This window comes from Girardinichthys multiradiatus, chromosome X (genome assembly GCF_021462225.1).
Source record: "Girardinichthys multiradiatus isolate DD_20200921_A chromosome X, DD_fGirMul_XY1, whole genome shotgun sequence".
Classification (NCBI taxonomy): domain Eukaryota; kingdom Metazoa; phylum Chordata; class Actinopteri; order Cyprinodontiformes; family Goodeidae; genus Girardinichthys; species Girardinichthys multiradiatus.
Genome location: NC_061817.1, coordinates 8759913 through 8780759, shown reverse-complemented (window position 1 = coordinate 8780759; position 20847 = coordinate 8759913). Strand labels below are relative to the sequence as shown.

Genomic DNA, 20847 nt, shown 5'->3' with positions numbered 1-20847 from the left:
TTTGACTGGGCCACTCAAACATATGAATTTGCTTGGATCTAAACCATTCCATTGTGACTCTGCCTGCATGTTCCAAGTTGTTTCCTGCTGGAAGGTGACCCTCCCATCTCAAGTCTTTCACACAGTTCAACAGATTTTCTTCCAGGATTGTCATCTAATTTCGCCCCATCCATATTCCCATCAACTCTGTCCAGCTTCCCTCTCCCTAGAAAATGATGCCGCCACCACCATGTCCAGGGTGATGTACCGTTTTTAGTCACAAAGAATTTTCAGATTTTTATTTGTAAAGCATTCTACAAACCATGAACAAATTTCCTACTTTGTGTTGGTATGTCACATAAAATCCCAAACAAATACTTCAATCTTTGAGGTTGTAACATACCAAAATATAAAAAGGTTCAAGGGCCATGAATTATCTATAGTCTGATCTACTCTGTCTGTTACTGGTGCAGAAACTCTACAGTAACTGCAGAGTTGCAATGTCTCTGGTGCAATATACAACAACACTTAGTCCCAACACATTCTTTGACTTTTATATTTAGCTGTTCCGATGATAAATCTAAAACATGGAATAAAACAATTAATTCTGCTCTTCATGTAAGAATTTAAGTTAACCACATAACTACTGACAGAAAAGTTAGATGACTGACTTAAAAATGTGGGCCTTGTTCTGAGAATCTCTGATTCGACCACACAGGCATCCTGTTTCTAAGCACACACAGTTAATCCCTGCCGCCTCTGTGTGTTCAGAGGGAACCAGCCACAGAGGTTGATATATAATATTATGTGGGAAAGTCCTTGTGTGAACCAAATTAAACATGCAAAGAAATCTGATAAACACATAATCAGGTGATCCACCACCAAATGAATACATGGTGCAGAAGTTCAGAGATGGGAGTCTGGTGACATGGGACTCATGATTGGATGGTATTTGAAGAAGACCCATGAATGCCTGAAAATGCTGCTCTGAGGTTTATAGTTGGAGCAATTTAACACCTGAGGAAGACTTTGCTTAATATATTATTGGTTCATCCATCCCCTGTTTTTATACCTGCCTTGTTTGTGATGTAAACCAAGCTTATGAGTTACAAAAAGCATCATTGGGCATGTGTGTGTACATTCTCACATACACCACATATAGGCATCTAGTATATGACGCTGTAACAAATGTTTTCATATTGTCACACCACTAAGAACTACTGTGGTTTTTGTGGGTTGCATATATAGTCACCATAGAAACATCTTTGACATGACAGGAGTCCAGAATGTATATTTGTGTAGTGAAGGAACTACTCTTTCCAAGCAGGTCGCTTCACTTATATCTGCACAATGTTGACTGCAGAATTTGTTTTCCCAAAATGACTGACTCACTTTATAGATCTAAATCTGCATATTCTAATGTTTGTCTAAGTGTGTGTGTGTGTGTGTGTGTGTTACCTGAGGGGCTCTGAACCGATGTAGTGCTTGCAGTAACAGAGTCACATCTCCCGGTGCTCCCACTCCCACTGGAGGGAGGCGATGGGGAGGAGAGTGGTGAAGGACTGTGCTGGGGCACACAGTGGGCCACTGCAAAACCTGCAGGTGGTGCCACATATAAACGGACGTACTTACATCACGTGTTACTTGTCCAGACTTCTTAAGTTAGTTGTCTAGATCCCATGTGAGATATTTCAGTTGAGATTTACATGGCAATTTGTTCAGTGAGTAGGAGGAAGTACATAGAAATGTTGTCTGATAGAAGTAGACTGGAGAGCTAACAAACCAGCATCACACAGAGCGATTTCAAAGCTCTCTATGGTGAGCCTGGAGTAACTGAAATTTACAACGTTAGTGAACAAAATCCTTGAGACATAAACTGCAATTTGAAACACACTGTGATAGTATTCACATGGACTATTATTTGTGCTCCAATTCTGACCAGCCTTGTCTGTCTGATGCACATGGGCATCTGATGTCTGATACAAATGGATAGCTTCAGCTATCTCATCTTTCTCTAATAACTTTCAACAGAAGCCATTATATTTCACTTCCACCCAGTTATTGGACAAGCCTCACTTTTCTGACATCATCAGTGAGGGTTTTTTCCTCATGAGGGTGTAAGAGCACTTCAGTAACATAGCTGTCTACATTCCAAAGAGACCATCTGTCACATCACTCATGTTCTGTAGATCTATCTACAATTAGTTCTCCCACAACATGTCATTGGGCCTTAAAAAGTTACTTCAACATAAAAAGTTCAATTACTCGAGCAGCATCTGCAGTAAGGCATCCTTCATTAAGCTCAGACACTGAGGAAAAAAATAATACTGCTAAAGTTAACCATCTGTAAAAGAAAGCATTTTCTAGCCTCATAGACACTGATAACACCTACAGTGCCTTGTGAAAGTACTCGGCCCCGTTGAACTGGTCAACCTCTTGCCATATTTCAGGCTTCAAACATGAAGATATAAAATTCAAATTTTTTTGTGAAGAATCAACAACAAGTGGGACACAATCGTGAAGTGGAATTACATTTATTGGATGTATCAAACTTTTTTAACAAATAAAAAACTGAAAAGTGCAGGGGTGCAATATTATACGTTTATCTGTGAACCATTCCATTGTAGATTTGGCTTTATGTTTTGGATCATTGTCTTGTTGGAAGATTAATCTCCGTCCCAGTCTCAGGTCTCTTGCAGACTCCAACAGGTTGTCTTCCAGAATGGTCCTGTATTTGGCCCCATCCATCTTCCCATCAATTTTGACCATCTTCCCTGTCCCTGCTGATGAAAAGCAGGCCCAAACCATGATGCTGCCACCACCATGTTTAACAGTGGGGATGGTGTGTTCAGGGCGATGAGCTGTGTTGCTTTTACAAACATATCGTTTTGCATTGTGGCCAAACAGTTTGATTTTGGTTTCATCTGACCAGAGCACCTTCTTCCACATGTTTGGTGTGTCTCCCAGGTGGCTTGTGGCAAACTTTAAACGAGACTTTTTATGGATATCTTTGAGAAATGGTTTCTTCTTGCCACTCTTCCATAAAGGCCAGATTTGTGCAGTGTACGACTGATTGTTGTCCTATGGACAGACTCTCCCACCTCAGCTGTAGATCTCTGCAGTTCATCCAGAGTGATCATGGGCCTCTTGGCTGCATCTCTGATCAGTCTTCTCCTTGTTCAAGATGAAAGTTTAGAGGGACGGCCGGGTCTTGGTAGATTTGCAGTGGTCTGATACTCCTTCCATTTCAATATGATTGCTTGCACAGTGCTCCTTGGGATGTTTAAAGCTTGGGAAATCTTTTTGTATCCAAATCCAGCTTTAAACTTCTCCACAACAGTATCTCGGACCTGCCTGGTGTGTTCCTTGGTCTTCATGATGCTCTTTGAACAGAACCCTGAGACTATCACAGAGCAGGTGCATTTATACGGAGACTTGATTACACACAGGTGGATTCTATTTATCATCATCAGTCATTTGGGACAACATTGGATCATTCAGAGATCCTCACTGAACTTCTGGAGTGAGTTTGCTGCACTGAAAGTAAAGTGGCCGAATAATATTGCACGCCCCACTTTTCAGTTTTTTACAGGTCCTTCTCAAAATATTAGCATATTGTGATAAAGTTCATTATTTTCCATAATGTAATGATGAAAATTTAACATTCATATATTTTAGATTCATTGCACACTAACTGAAATATTTCAGGTCTTTTATTGTCTTAATACGGATGATTTTGGCATACAGCTCATGAAAACCCAAAATTCCTATCTCACAAAATTAGCATATCATTAAAAGGGTCTCTAAACGAGCTATGAACCTAATCATCTGAATCAACGAGTTAACTCTAAACACCTGCAAAAGATTCCTGAGGCCTTTAAAACTCCCAGCCTGGTTCATCACTCAAAACCCCAATCATGGGTAAGACTGCCGACCTGACTGCTGTCCAGAAGGCCACTATTGACACCCTCAAGCAAGAGGGTAAGACACAGAAAGAAATTTCTGAATGAATAGGCTGTTCCAGAGTGCTGTATCAAGGCACCTCAGTGGGAAGTCTGTGGGAAGGAAAAAGTGTGGCAGAAAACGCTGCACAACGAGAAGAGGTGACCGGACCCTGAGGAAGATTGTGGAGAAGGGCCGATTCCAGACCTTGGGGGACCTGCGGAAGCAGTGGACTGAGTCTGGAGTAGAAACATCCAGAGCCACCGTGCACAGGCGTGTGCAGGAAATGGGCTATAGGTGCCGCATTCCCCAGGTCAAGCCACTTTTGAACCAGAAATAGCGGCAGAAGCGCCTGACCTGGGCTACAGAGAAGCAGCACTGGACTGTTGCTCAGTGGTCCAAAGTACTTTTTTCGGATGAAAGCAAATTCTGCATGTCATTCGGAAATCAAGGTGCCAGAGTCTGGAGGAAGACTGGGGAGAAGGAAATGCCAAAATGCCAGAAGTCCAGTGTCAAGTACCCACAGTCAGTGATGGTCTGGGGTGCCGTGTCAGCTGCTGGTGTTGGTCCACTGTGTTTTATCAAGGGCAGGGTCAATGCAGCTAGCTATCAGGAGATTTTGGAGCACTTCATGCTTCCATCTGCTGAAAAGCTTTATGGAGATGAAGATTTCATTTTTCAGCACGACCTGGTACCTGCTCACAGTGCCAAAACCACTGGTAAATGGTTTACTGACCATGGTATCACTGTGCTCAATTGGCCTGCCAACTCTCCTGACCTGAACCCCATAGAGAATCTGTGGGATATTGTGAAGAGAACGTTGAGAGACTCAAGACCCAACACTCTGGATGAGCTAAAGGCCGCTATCGAAGCATCCTGGGCCTCCATAAGACCTCAGCAGTGCCACAGGCTGATTGCCTCCATGCCACGCCGCATTGAAGCAGTCATTTCTGCAAAAGGATTCCAGACCAAGTATTGAGTGCATAACTGTACATGATTATTTGAAGGTTGACGTTTTTTGTATTAAAAACACTTTTCTTTTATTGGTCGGATGAAATATGCTAATTTTGTGAGATAGGAATTTTGGGTTTTCATGAGCTGTATGCCAAAATCATCCGTATTAAGACAATAAAAGACCTGAAATATTTCAGTTAGTGTGCAAGGAATCTAAAATATATGAATGTTAAATTTTCATCATGACATTATGGAAAATAATGAACTTTATCACAATATGCTAATATTTTGAGAAGCACCTGTATTTGTTAAAAAAGTTTGACACATCCAATAAATTTCATTCCACTTCATGATTGTGTCCCACTTGATGTTGATTCTTCACAAAATATTTGAATTTTATATCTTTATGTTTGAAGCCTGAAGTGTGGCAAGAGGTTGAAAAGTTCAACTTTGAAGTGGAACCTTGTTTCCACTTCAAAGTTAGGTACTACTCTGTGTTTGTCTGTCACATAAAATCCCAGTGAAACCGCCTGAAGATGGGGTTGTAATGTGGAAAAGTTCAAGGGGTGGGAATACTTTTACAAGGCACCGTATGAGATGAAGACAAGGACAGGGGACTTTCCAGCTGTAACTTGTAGAGTGGCGATTCTGCACAAAATTTCTAATCTATGCCTGCAGGATGGAACATTATCACTCTTCTTTGATGTTGAAGATCAAATCACAAACTTGAAGTTCGGAGCAAGTCAGAAATAAACATTTAAAAACGATCTTTCACACTCTAAGCACAATACCCAAACATGCGGTGTATGAACATATTCATGCTGTGCGTCACCTGGCACTTTGTCGACAGAAGCGAATACTGATCTGTTCGTAGTGGGATCATTGGGCGCTCGCCTTGACTGTTCGTAGAATCGGAAAGGCAGGCCGCTGGGCGAGGCGGTGGCAGTCTGACCAAAACCCAACACCTCTGTAGCACTGGGCTGCACCGGCAGGTCCAACAGAGCTGAATGCACAGGAAGTGGAGCAAAGACAGAATAGTATAAAAATATGGGACTGTGTCACACTAAAGAAATGAAATTTACACTAAGTGGGAAAAATGTTAATTGTTTTCACTTTTCATCAGAATGAAAGCAGTGAACAACTATTTTTTATGCGACTATGTTGGAAAAAGAAAATCCAAAACTGTTGCTTAGATTTGTGGTTATTCTTGAAGGCATCACATCCTCCTCAATTTGCTGAACTAGGCTAGATTTTATATTTGTTTTGTTGGCTCTGAGTGTATTTCTGAAGAATTTGACCATAGTAAGGGGAAGTACAAATGACTTCTGGGTAAAGTCATTTGTGTTTACAGTACAAATGGACTGCTTATGATATTAGCAGGCAGGGAAACCTGAGCCAGTAAAAGCAAGTTACAAAAAGGGGGTAAGAATTTTAAAGCACTTCAGATGTTGACAAAAGACACATTTTATTTAGTTCCTTTATAAAAAAAAAAAAACAAACAACAACTTTGTATTTATTTAATATTTGATAATCATCACGAAGGTTGGAAGTTCCAACAAAACAAGAGTGAGAAGAACAATAATTGACCAAAAATGAATTGCCTTTTTGCAAGCAGTCAAAATGAATTTAAAAAGATATATGTCTCATCTTAATACGATGTCTCATGAAGAAACCCATATTCAACACTTTGCTGGAGCTGCATATTTTATAACCCAGGGTTAGAATTAAAACTCAAACAAATCTCTCTCAAAATGTACAACTCCTGGACAAAACCAAAACATGTGTGGAAAGTCAACATTTAAACCCCTGAGTTCTTCCAACATGGTTGGGGTACAGAGAAGAATCTATTCCTGATTTTAGACGCATTGAAAAAAATCTTAGTACATTCTTTGAACAACGTTCTCTCCAAACACGGGAGGATGTCCTCTTAACATGCAGCTCATCATTCTACCCAATTCTTTCACCCATTTCTGCATCCCATTTACATTTATCCTAGTAGAATATTTCTATATTTCTATTGAAATATTTTACTAATATTTAAAGTGATCTAGCTTAGACTAATATTTCAGCTGTTGGAAACTCAACATGTCCACTCTTTAGTATTGTACATAATGCTGTTAATCCATTTTGGATCAAGTAATCAGTGTTTTTCATTTTCTACTCTGTACTTTCTTAATACGTTAAATCCAGTAATGGTGTCTAGGTTTTCAACCAAATCCTGTATTTACCCTCTGCCTGAGATAATGCTTTGAATTTCCCTTGCATACATGTGTGTACATGCAAGTCCATTTTTGACTTGATAACCATTCATCCAACAGTAAACCAATAATAAGCAAAAATATTCCATAAAGTTCAGCAGCGCCATACCTCCAGTCTGTAATGTCTCAGATTTGATCTTTTGTCTTTTGCCATTCCACATAAACCTTAAAATGATTTGGTCCCATGATCTACTTTTTCTGTCTTTGAATTTGTGGTAGTAAAGGCATTTCAACTGTGTCTATTTGTGAATTAAAGTCTAGTAGAAGGGCTGACCCATCTATAAATGCAAAGAAACATTTGTACTTATAGTTGAAATGAGACATTTTCATCCACTGTATAAAGAGACACAGTTTTCCTACTGTCTGACAATAAATGACATTAAACGTTTTCACATTTCTGGGTGATATCCTGAAATGTCTCCATACAAAGTTCATGAAAAGACTTAAAGTACACTAGTCCCTCCCGCAAGACACCTACAGTGCCTTGTGAAAGTACTCGGCCCCCTTGAACTTTTCGACCTCTTGCCACATTTCAGGCTTCAAACATAAAGATATAAAATTCAAATTTTTTGTGAAGAATCAACAACAAGTGGGACACAATCGTGAAGTGGAATGAAATTTATTGGATGTATCAAACTTTTTTAACAAATAAAAAACTGAAAAGTGGGGCGTGCAATATTATTCGGCCACTTTTCTTTCAGTGCAGCAAACTCACTCCAGAAGTTCAGTGAGGATCTCTGAATGATCCAATGTTGTCCCAAATGACTGATGATGATAAATAGAATCCACCTGTGTGTAATCAAGTCTCCGTATAAATGCACCTGCTCTGTGATAGTCTCAGGGTTCTGTTCAAAGAGCATCATGAAGACCAAGGAACACACCAGGCAGGTCCGAGATACTGTTGTGTAGAAGTTTAAAGCTGGATTTGGATACAAAAAGATTTCCCAAGCTTTAAACATCCCAAGGAGCACTGTGCAAGCAATCATATTGAAATGGAAGGAGTATCAGACCACTGCAAATCTACCAAGACCCGGCCGTCCCTCTAAACTTTCATCTTGAACAAGGAGAAGACTGATCAGAGATGCAGCCAAGAGGCCCATGATCCCTCTGGATGAACTGCAGAGATCTACAGCTGAGGTGGGAGAGTCTGTCCATAGGACAACAATCAGTCGTACACTGCACAAATCTGGCCTTTATGGAAGAGTGGCAAGAAGAAAGCCATTTCTCAAAGATATCCATAAAAAGTCTTGTTTACAGTTTGCTACAAGCCACCTGGGAGACACACCAAACATGTGGAAGAAGGTGCTCTGATCAGATGAAACCAAAATCAAACTGTTTGGCCACAATGCAAAACGATATGTTTGGTGTAAAAGCAACACAGCTCATAACCCTGAACACAACATCCCCACTGTCAAACATGGTGGTGGCAGCATCATGGTTTGGGCCTGCTTTTCATCAGCAGCGACAGGGAAGATGGTCAAAATTGATGAGAAGATGGATGGGGCCAAATACAGGACCATTCTGGAAGACAACCTGTTGGAGTCTGCAAGAGACCTGAGACTGGGACGGAGATTTATCTTCCAACAAGACAATGATCTAAAACATAAAGCCAAATCTACAATGGAATGGTTCACAGATAAACGTATAATATTGCACACCCCACTTTTCAGTTTTTTATTTGTTAAAAACGTTCGACACATCCAATAAATTTCATTCCACTTCACGATTGTGTCCCACTTGTTGTTGATTCTTCACAAAACAATTTGAATTTTATATCTTTATGTTTGAAGCCTGAAATGTGGCAAGAGGTTGGAAAGTTCAAGGGGGCCGAGTACTTTCACAAGGCACTGTGTACAAGATGATAGCTGCCATCCCGTACGGCACAGCCTGGATGGTGCTCCAGGGCTTGCAAGCGTTCCCATTCGTCCTCCAAATGTAATGATGGTCTTGAGTTTCGTCACACCACAGGACATGTCTGTACAAATTAAGGTCTTTGTGTCAGTTTGCATTTGCAAACTGTAATGTGGCTTTTCATGCTGCTCCTAGAGTAATGCCTACTTGCTTTGTGAGAAGTCCTTCAGTCCGTATTGGTACAGAAAGTTTCACTGTGGATAATGACAGTCTCTTACCTACATCAGCCAGCGTCTGTACAAGATGTTTGTGTTCTGGGGTCGATAAGTATACATGCACCAAATCACATTCCTCTCTGGGACACAGAACCTTCTTCTTCCTGATGGTGTGGTGACTGGGCACCCCCATGGTGTTTATACTGGCACATAAGTAAACAGTTACAAGTGGTACCTTCAGGCATCTGGAAGCTGTACCCAAGGATGAATCAAACTTGTGGAGGTCCACAGTTCTCTTCCTGATATTTTGCATGATTGATCTTGATTTTTTTAATGATGTCACAACAAAACAGTGTGTTTGAGGTGTCATCTTAAAATACATCCACAGGTGTAGTTGTAAATTTTTTGTAAACCTATCAGAAGCATTCAAGGCATGGGATTTTCATTTGGGCTTTTTCAAAGTTTTAAAAAGGTCTAAAACTCTAATTATTAAACAAAAAAAGAATCAGGCACCTAGGAAATGGAAATAATTTTGTTATTCCTAATAGATGTAAAATAGGAATACAAAGAAAAACAGTAGGGTTAGTCCCCCCCACCTGCAATCCTTTGCATCTTCATGCGTCGAGCCTGAATGCGACCTTTGGCTAGCCTCTGCTTGGCAATGATACAGCGGATGTGATCGGCGAAGATGAAGTTGGCCTGCAGGATTGGCAGGGGCTTGGCGTGAGGGTTGGAGCTCGGTTTATGAATAACAATATTCAGAGCTCTGCTGTCATCCTCAACACCAGACACCTGCATGTCCTTTAAAAGAAGGAGGAAGATGGACATCGAATAGGGTTAAAATTCAAATTGCAGGACAGAGAGGTGAAAAAACATGTTGAGACTGGAAAAAAGGGGGATGAAAGCAGATTAAAAGAAGACCAGATTCCCTTTAGTATCAGCTGAGATAAGAAGCATACCTAACATTCACTTACTGCAAAATGGGTAATTAACAGTAACTAAAGGCTACCCAAAGTGATTTGAGTACAAAAATGCATAAAACTTTTGTCATGAGTTTCAGGGCGCATTAACACGGCTGCTCTGGTCAGGGGAATGGGTTCAAGGATTGGTAAAAGAGAAAAACTTCAGTTGGCCCGGTATGCTTTCACAGATTTTTTAGACTGGACCAAACAAAGTCATGCAGCTGCAACGGATTCATTCAGGGGAAGTATTGCTCCAGTATTGCGCTGATTGAAAAAAAAACAAAAAAAAACGAAGAAGTAAGTTTTCTGTTGCTACTGTGGTTTTCAAATGTAGTTGTGCAACTGCACCTCTTCGCCACTCCACATAGCCCATGAAACTCTTTCGTCTTAGAATTCAGGCTTTTCCTTTGTTGTTCCTCAACTTCTTCTACTCAGATGCGCTGCTCTTATGTTAAATCCTCTCTTCCTGCTGTTGGTACACTGGCCCGGCACGCATTCATACTGCAAGCGAACTGCTCCAGGGTCTGAATGAACCGTGCCGAAAACCGGCAGTAGTAACCATGCCACGGTACGGTTCTCTGTTCCGGGATGGGTTCACACCAGCATGATCTGCTACTGAATTCAGACACTGGCGCTGGCAAGCTTCAATGTCAAAGCATTGTTAGTCTTTAGCTTGATTAAATGTGCAATAAACCCCTTTCTTAATACACCAACTCCAGAAAAATATACATCATTCTTCAAGCTGGTTTCTTCATGTGTGAGAGGTGAAACTATGAATGATTTGAGATTTGTGAGATTGCCTAACATTGTAGTTTTCTTCTTCCAAGTGGTGTCATTTTAAATATTTAATTAACTTCAGAGGCGTTTGAACACAGATGCAAAAAACTGGGAAAAAACACTTTTCTCCTACCTGCAAAAGGCCGGCAAACTTGACTACTCCCCAACCAAGACGTTTGGTTTCTGGTTCAACCAGACTCATCTGGTACACATCTACAGCGAGGAACCTCTGGGCTTGGCTGCCATCTTTGCTGACCACCATACACGCTATCAAGTCGCTGTTATCTGGAAAAAGACAGCAAAGTACAGTCTAACAGATTCTCAAATGCCCCGAGATGGTTGAAAGACAAAGATAAGCAACACATTTTTGTGGTTGATGCAATTAGTTCTATGTTTCAAAGCTTGATTTAGAATTTGTTAAATTAAGACAAGTCATAATGTAAAAACAAATAGGAAAAGAAGGGTCTTGTGTGTCATTATAAAATATTAAAAAAAAACAAACAACTGAACTGAAAAGGGCTGAGCAGAATATAAATTAAGGAACAATATTACCGCATTCCAGCTAAAACATTAATCTTTTCAAGTTCCCCTTTAAAACCAATGAAACAAAAGAATTTCCAGTTAGCTTAGAATAACCACTCAACACTTAAGTGGTATTTTGAGAAAGAAATACACACACAGCATCTCTGATGTTAAAAACAAACTTTAAAAGAAGTACTTAGGGTTAATGTTCCTTGGAAAACCTTTGGGCCAACCAGGGATAGCTTATGGAGGTAAAAAGTAACCTTTTCAAAACTTGGACTATTTTTCTTTTTGTAATGTGACTTTATGATGTTTTGGTAATTTGTGTACACAGAACCTAAGGCAGAAGCGTATTGGGCCAAAACAGCCAGACAGCTTGATGCACTTCAAAGGAAGGAGGAGATGCTTTCGTCCCACATGCTGAGGAGCAACAAGAACTGATAAGCCCACATGTGAGCATTTTCTACTGCAGTGCACCACATAACCAGTAGAACTGCAGATGGTCTGATCTGACAGCACTGCTTTGGCTTGACATATCGCCCACTCTGACTTTCTCCAGATGTAAACCAGTACAACTAGACGTACAGCTCCTTAAGTAAATTCTCTTCTCTTGAATTCCCCCTTTCTTCTTGTCTTCCTACCTTTTTAGTCGCTTGACATCTTTTCCCAAGTTTTCTGCCTATCAATCATTTTAACATGGCTATTCCAGAAAAACGAGTTGCAGCCCTATTCTTAAATAAAGATCAGATTTTGTTTGTCAGGTTAGCGTATAAATACAGGAAGCAATGCAGTCTTTTAGTACCATCTATTTTTTTGGGGTGTGGATCACAAACAAGCATGAGCTTGTAAAACATGGTATGATTAAAGATCAAAGGGGATTGGCCAGGAACTGAATGCCACATAGTGAAGCAGACACCAGTGAAAAGTACCTTCAGCTGGAGAGGTAGTCCTTGGTTTCTTGCAGTAGCAAGGGTACACTAATAATCAAATGGTCAAAGAAATCATTGTCTTTTTTCTTTTTTTTTACTTTGACAGAAAGTGGGTCTGCTTGCTCCCATAACAATCTAGAACATTTAACACACATGACGTGCTACCTTTAAAGGTTTAGTGATACTGCCGTGTTTTTTTCTACTGAAACAGAAAGTTGGCTAGGAGGCAACCCAGCGACTTACTTGGCTTCCATAAAGTACAACACGCCACTTCTTAATTATTATTTATACATCCCTCACAAAGGAGGAAGTTGTTTAGAAATGTGTAAGCTGTTCTTAGGAGAAACAAAGCGCAACATGATATCAGCCATTTTTACAACAAAGCTCCACACAAACATGGAAGTATCTGTACTGTTCATCTTTCTTGAGCCAACAAACCAATAAAGTAATTCATCACTAGGTTAAACAATGGGGGTGTGCATGTAACAGACAGCAGGCTGTTGGTTCATTAGGAATGGTCAACATTGAAGATACTGACCAGGCTTTACTTTTAAAAGAAATTAAATCAATCTCAGCTTAGATATATACTGGGCACAGAATACAAGGGACTTTTTTTGTTGTACCAACGCTTCATGACAAGAAAATCCATTAATTTCTCCTTAAATTGCTCAACATTTATAAATAATTGCTTGTTGGATGTACAGCCCATGAATCCAAATCCCCCCCATCAATGCCAAAGAACTTTCGATAGAGGCAGTGTGATTGTGTGGGCCAGCACCTCCCTCACCAGAAAACCAAAACGTGTCCTGTCTGGCAGAGTAGCACTCAGAATTGTTGTTTGAGTGCCAAGAAGAAGCCCAACAGATTGAATTTCACAAGTGGAGCATTACGGCTAATGCTAGAACATCCACACAGCACAAACTCCACACATGGCCCCTCTCTAAACACCTCTGCTGCATCCTGCCCTCCACCACACAGCACACAGTGACTGCAAAGCAAGGCCCCCGCGCAACGCCACCCCAGCCTCCGGCCACAAGCAGACACCACCGAGCACTGTACTCACAACAGACCCCACAACCCTACACCAAGACAGGACAAACTCACCCGGCAAGAGGTACCCGGCCAATGGCAAGCACGTGGGGCCAGCGGCCCCCACCATGCCCATGCAAACACACAAACAAAGATAGCCGAAATGCCAGCCCAGGCACCAATCTACCACCAAGACCCGACTCCCAATCCAAACCCAGACCCCAACCAGAAAGGCCACAGCCGGCACCGCAGAGGATTGGCCTGCAGTCCTAACCTCTACCCTACTGAACACGTGTTGAATCAGCTTGGATGCGTAAGCAAAAACAAAACCCACATTACCTGAATCATAACAAACGCTGATTGAATGAGATGCCATCCCACAGCAGTGTGACCAAGCTGAAGGAGGGACTGGACTGTTGTGGCTGGGTACAGTTGTCTCATGCACTACTGATATCTCTGCTTTTAAACTGAGAAATTAATTGCCGATATGTCTTGCTTCTTAAGCATCAATCATCCAATCCAATAAACAAAAACAACAGGAGTCAGCACAATAAGCCATTTGGCTTTGGAAGAGAGGAGTTGACAGGTTTTTCATGGGCACAACCTGCATTCAGAACTCTGCTGCTTAAACTTACAAATGGGGCAACATTTAAAGGGAAATAAAAGGTATTTTTAACATTATTAGGGGTTATTGCCAAGCAGCATTACCACAACAATTAAACAATCTAATTTTGCTAGGTGAAGGAGGATCTACTGGCTTCTTTTATTGACCAAAAAGTTAGCGGAAAACGACCACTAGCACAAATAATTTACACATATTTAGGATTTTTAAAGGTCTAAAAATGTATTTTCATAACTGTAGAACGTAGTAAGACCCTGGAGAAACCCTTAGAAGGTCTTGTAACTCAAATGGTTTGCTGATCACATCCAGGCCTGGGCTTCTTGTAATGTATTGCATTTTTTATTTGTATTTCCTGAAATCCTGCCCTGGAAATCTATTCTTCATTGCCCAGTTGTGTTCTTTTTGTCACTGAACATTTCTTAGTGAAAGCCTTCAGGTTTAAGAGCAGTACATTAAAGTTGTTTTGGCATGCAAATTTGTGTCTCTTTTGAAACAAGAAAAATACAATGACTGGCACTTTTTTTTTATTTGGCAATGTCCAAAATAAAACCTGACCTTTCACTTCTAAAACTCCACAAACACGTCCAGAAAAAAAACAAAAAAAAAACATGCACCATGATTCAAAAGTTATGAGATAAGGAGGTGAGATGTGGGATGTGTGAGCCTAATGGTCAAAAAAATTTAAATAAAATAAAATAAAATACACACACTGGTGGGTGGGAGATTGAAGGTTTTCTCCACCCACACATAAGGAAAAAACCTTTCAGCTCCCTGCAACTGACAAGTATGTGTTCTTAGATTGTCAACTAGCTAATATATATAATCAAAAAAGTAAAGTCGTTTCTTTCTTTTTTTACTCACTCTTCTGTTTAGCTCAGAAAATCATTATTACTACCAAGATGGTTCAATGTTATCTTTTCAGTAACATCAATTCCAGGAAGTCAAACCACATGTCACCTCACAAGTCGTCAGTCCTCAGATCGGCCACAGCCTCTTAGCTGGCATATGGAAAAATCAGAACATAGAGTTTCAGCCGCCAAGTTAGACATGAAAGTGAAGCAGCAGGAAGATATTTGGTCTGTGTTTCATGTCTTTATCAAAAGTGTTCCTTCTTATAATCTTTCCTTTACCAAAAAGGAAATACAAAAATAGTCCTCAGCTGGTATCAGCTAATCAGGTCCAGTAATAAAAGCGTAAAAATGCTACAAATCAGCCGAAATGGCAAAAGAAAGATAAGACAGATGGTAAAAACAGACAACACACTGCTGTGCCACTGCTTTGTTACAACCATCACACAAATGTTATCCAAGATTTGCCACTAGACTTGTTCTGTAGTTGAGTCAACACAGATAACGTGATAACATCTAAATGCCACCACTACCTACAAAAGACAGACTGCAGAGTCATCAATGCTAAAGAAAACAACAAAAAACATGTGTGTGATCAAGTACGGCTCCTTAAAGACAGACCCTCAACCTAACAGAAATCTGTGAGTTTGTTATAGGTTTCATCAAATCTTTGGACATGTTGAGTAAGTCAGGGTGGGCAATCAATCAATCAATCAATCAATCAATCCTCTCTCTCCGATATATATATATATATATATATATATATATATATACATACATACATGTATATATATATATATATATATATATATACATACATACATACATACATACTTGTTTGCATGCATCATCTATCATGTTGTATATATATATGTATGTATGTATGTATGTATGTATATATATATATATATATATATATATATATATATATATATATATATATATATATACACACATATACATATATATATACAACAACATGATAGATGATGCATGCAAACAAGTGCAGAAATATGACATGCATGGTTGCAGAGTTTGTGAACTGGGTGTATGAGAACAGTGTTAGAATTACTTCACATTACTGTGCGGTTGTATTTTTCATAGCAGAGCTCACCATGTGCAAGTTTCCAAAACATCCTCTACACACCTGTGAACGGTTAGAGAACGCCTCAGGTTATCACTGTGGGGGAAGCTGTGATGCTAAGAGTGTGTGTGCGCTCAGCTCTGCATCGCTGTGGTTGTAAATCTTTGCATGTGCAACTAGCTGCATCTGTTAACTCTGCAGCCATATAGCTGCGTTGTAGAGCTGTGTGTAGTGCAGGAAAATCTAAAAATTCTCCTTGTCAGGAAAACAAATCTATTTCTGTCAGAGACTCTGAGGTTAGATTTCACTTATTTTCAACTTAAGAATGTTGTCATTCCTAAAACCAAGACCGAGTACGAGCCTGTGTGTCTTACTGAGGTCTAAAACATCATCTGTCTTGATTAGGTCTTCAGGTCTGGTCAAAGGGAGCTGGGTCTCCAGTTCTCCTTGAAGCCGAAGGGACAATGACCGCAACATGAAGAACACTCGAATAGCCTAAGAGAGAAAAGACACACAAAACAATAGATAAAGGTATGCAAAGAACAATCATTGTTAGTGTTTAAAAAAGAAATCCCAGAACGCATATGGACATTAAAGCCTGCATTATTCTTGACACATGTACATGGGTTGGATAATGAAACTGAAACACCTGGTTTTAGACCACAATAATTTATTAGTATGGTGTAGGGCCTCCTTTTGCAGCCAATACAGCATCAATTCGTCTTGGGAATGACTTATACAAGTCTTGCACAGTGGTCAGAGGGATTTTAAGCCATTCTTCTTGCAGGATAGTGGCCAGGTCACTACGTGATACTGGTGGAGGAAAACGTTTCCTGACTCGCTCCTTCAAAACACCCCAAAGTGGCTCAATAATATTTAGATCTGGTGACTGTGCAGGCCATGGGAGATGTTCAACTTCACTTTCATGTTCATCAAACCAATCTTTCACCAGTCTTGCTGTGTGTATTGGTGCATTGTCATCCTGATACATGGCACCACCTTCAGGATACAATGTTTGAACCATTGGATGCACATGGTCCTCAAGAATGGTTCGGTAGTCCTTGGCAGTGACGCGCCCATCTAGCACAAGTATTGGGCCAAGGGAATGCCATGATATGGCAGCCCAAACCATCACTGATCCACCCCATGCTTCACTCTGGGCATGCAACAGTCTGGGTGGTACGCTTCTTTGGGGCTTCTCCACCCCGTAACTCTCCCGGATGTGGGGAAAACAGTAAAGGTGGACTCATCAGAGAACAATACATGTTTCACATTGTCCACAGCCCAAGATTTGCGCTCCTTGCACCATTGAAACCGACGTTTGGCATTGGCATGAGTGACCAAATGTTTGGCTATAGCAGCCTGGCCGTGTATATTGACCCTGTGGAGCTCCTGATGGACAGTTCTGGTGGAAACAGGAGAGTTGAGGTGCACATTTAATTCTGCCGTGATTTGGGCAACCGTGGTTTTATGTTTTTTGGATACAATCCGGGTTAGCACCCGAACATCCCTTTCAGACAGCTTCCTCTTGCGTCCACAGTTAATCCTGTTGGATGTGGTTCATCCTTCTTGGTGGTATGCTGACATTACCCTGGATACCGTGGCTCTTGATACATCACAAAGACTTGCTGTCTTGGTCACAGATGCGCCAGCAAGACGTGCACCAACAATTTGTCCTCTTTTGAACTCTGGTATATCACCCATAATGTTGTGTGCATTTCAATATTTTGAGCAAAACTGTGCTCTTACCCTGCTAATTGAACCTTCACACTCTGCTCTTACTGGTCCAATGTGCAATCAATGAAGACTGGCTACCAAGCTGGTCCAATTTAGCCATGAAACCTCCCACACTAAAATGACAGGTGTTCCAGTTTCAATGTCCAACCCCTGTATGTTCTACACGGATATGAGACGGATATGAGACATGCTCAATCAGGCTGATGCAACTTTAGCAGCATTAATACTCGTGCGGCTCGTCCCCGCTGTAGCCAATTTTCTCCCAGGCTTTATGGGCACTTATGGACGACTTCAGCAACCTTTCCCTTTAGTGACGCTTCTTGCCTTAAAGTATCAGTCGATTAAAGTTTTCCATCTTTTTTCAACTACCTCCTTGTCTCTTCCAAGAGTGACTGCAATTTCTTTCCAGGAATTGTTTACAATCTGTTGATCAAGGTGATCTTTAGGGTCGGAATCACAAAGATGTCTATGTTTGTGAACCTCCACCAATAGAAGCTCTTGCTCGTCCGCATGGAGGGGTGTGGTTGCTGAAATTATGTAATTTAGCTGTCAAGACTTTGCAGATGTGTCAAGCATAAACCAAGCTTAACACTTCGATATTAGAAATAGGAAAACAAAAGGCCTTTTTAACGCCTCTGTGTTGAAAAACCTTGCGGGTCTTCTCCACATCTCCACAAGGTAGTCTCTTTACAAAGTCGATACCAGTCAATGGGGTGCCGGTGGGTGGCAGCAGTATTGAGGCATCCATCATTAGATACTCCACATTCAGGGGTTTACTCTGCAACAGAAACACCAGGATGAGCGACAACACCTAAAATCCTCCAACCAAAACAAAGTTTAGTTTCCTGACGAATCCAGTTTCATTTTTAAAAAGGTATTATTATTACCATTACCCAAATAAAGGCTAACCTACCGTCATGCTTCTGTATTCATCCTCAAACATGTCCAGAAAGATTTCTTCACCCTGCGACAACAGCAAACATAAAAGCTGTTTAAAAACAATTTTGTCAAAACCGGAGTCATGATGAGATACCTACAATTTATATTACCTTGTCAATATGATGACAATGCAAGTATGTTCTCATTTTTTTGGTGGGTTAAATTTAAAAATATTCCATCAACTAGGTTTTGGGGTTGGTGTGGTAATACTGTCCGTTTGCTTTAAATTATGGTCTGTAACTAATGCAACTCATGGTTACAATTTTTAAACCAGAACTGTAGCTACAACCTGGAGATCCAGACAATGTCAAAACAAAACCATAAAAAAAAAAAATTAAATCTTCCTCCTTCTACAGAATATCACACTAATCTATAAGGTCCATCATTTTATTTAACCATGGCAGCTGGAAAAGAATTGTCAAATAGCTCATCTGAAAAAGGTGTTTCGAGTCAAAACTGAACCTGCTGGACAAACGAGACAAATTGTTTTGCTATGCACCTCAGACCGTCTAAGATACAGCATGTTAATTGTTTGTATGTACACCGAGAGGTATGTGTTTATCTACCATCACCATGCTACATCAACAATAAGGCATTCAAGGCGAGGCAAATTTATAGAGCAGATTTCAACAAGACATTTCAAAGTGCTTTATGATGGAAAAAGTACACAACATGGGCATGATAAATGAGACTATAGACTAAAACTAAAAGTAATGTTTCAGTTTAAATAGAACAACCAAAGGCATCTCAAAGCAAATACCTTTTTAACGTTGATTAAAAAAAAGAAAAAAATCAGGGATTCAACTTTTTTTGCGTTTTTGGAAGTCTGTTTCAGATTAGTGGAGCATAAGAACTGAATAATACTTCTCTGTGTTTGGTTCTGATTCTGGGGATGCAGAAAAGAGTTGAACCAGAAAACCTGAGTGGTCACGAAGGTTGATGCAACAACAAATGATCTTTGTGTACTTTGGTGCTAAGGTATTCAGTGACTTATAAGCCAACAGAAGCATTTTGAAGTCTATTCTCTGAGATACAGTAAGCCAGTGTAAGGACCTTCATTTAATGGCAGCAGCGTTCTGGATCAGCTGCAGCTGTCTGACTTTTTAGGCAGACCTGTGAAGACACTATTGCAGTAATCAATACGACTAAAGTTAAACTCATGGACAGGTTTTTCAAGATCCTTCTCATACGTTAGTCCTTTAATCCTGGAAATGGTCTTAAGGAGATAGAAGGCTGACTTCATGACTGTCTTTATGTGCCTCTGAAGGTTCAGGTCTGAGTCTGTCACTACACACAGATTTCAGGCCTGATCTCTGGCTTTCTAGCTGTAGTAACTGAAGCTGTGTGCTGACTCCTGAATGCTTCTCCTTTGGTCCAAAAATAATGACTTCAGTTTTGTTTTATTTGACTTAAGAAAAATGTTATATCCACGCATTGATTTGTTCTGTGCATCTACCTAACGCTTGAATAGGTTCATAGTCACCTTGTGAGGTTGTACTGTAGAGCTGTGTATCAACTGTGTAGTTATGGTAACTTATCCCATTGTTAATTATGATCTGAGCTAGGGGGAGCATGTAGATATTGAATAGGAAGGGTCTCAGGATGGAACCTTGAGGAATCCCCCATGTGATAGTTGATGACTGATGTAAAATTACCTATTGAAACCTCGATGTAAGACTCAAACCAGCCGAGTGCTGAACGGGACAGACCGAGCCACTTTTCCAGTCACTCCAGTTATATACAGTGATCAACATTGTTGAATGCTGCTCTGAGTTCCCTTAATTCCAGCACTGTGGTTCTTTAACAGTCTGCATTTCAGCAGATGTTAATGAATACCTTGACGAGAGCTGTCTTGGTGCTGTGGAGAGCATGGAAACCTGACTGGAAGAGCGGTTGGTCATTAAGAAAAGAAGCTATTCATTGTAAAAGACACCTCCCCAGCAGACCGTGGCTGAGCTGGGCTTTCCAGATGAAGTTAGGAGAGCCCAAAAGGTACAGGGCACTGGGAAGTCTCTGACTCTTGGTCTAAATGTGGACCAGTTATAAAAGGAACATTCCCTCATTATTGAGACGAATAATGGGTCAGGACAGTTCAAATGATTTGCCTCCTGCGTCATAGATGTCATAGTTTAAAGTCAACTGCACTGCATTAAGGAGAGGATGACCGGGGCCATGTATTGCGAGATTTTGGGGAACAAC

General features: G+C 40.5%; 1 protein-coding gene across 6 annotated transcripts in view; it reads right to left on the bottom strand.

The window, feature by feature from the left end:
* LOC124862631 (protein CLEC16A-like) overlaps positions 1-20847 on the bottom strand; it is a 55991-nt gene that overhangs the window by 3490 nt on the left and 31654 nt on the right. For all 6 annotated transcript variants that reach the window (XM_047356672.1, XM_047356675.1, XM_047356673.1 and 3 more), the window contains 7 exons: positions 18623-18673; positions 18359-18487; positions 16347-16467; positions 11072-11223; positions 9796-10000; positions 5708-5878; positions 1438-1575 (listed from right to left, as the gene is read on the bottom strand). In XM_047356672.1, the coding sequence (XP_047212628.1) occupies positions 1438-1575; positions 5708-5878; positions 9796-10000; positions 11072-11223; positions 16347-16467; positions 18359-18487; positions 18623-18673 (967 nt within the window). The remainder of the gene's footprint in view (positions 1-1437; positions 1576-5707; positions 5879-9795; positions 10001-11071; positions 11224-16346; positions 16468-18358; positions 18488-18622; positions 18674-20847) is intronic.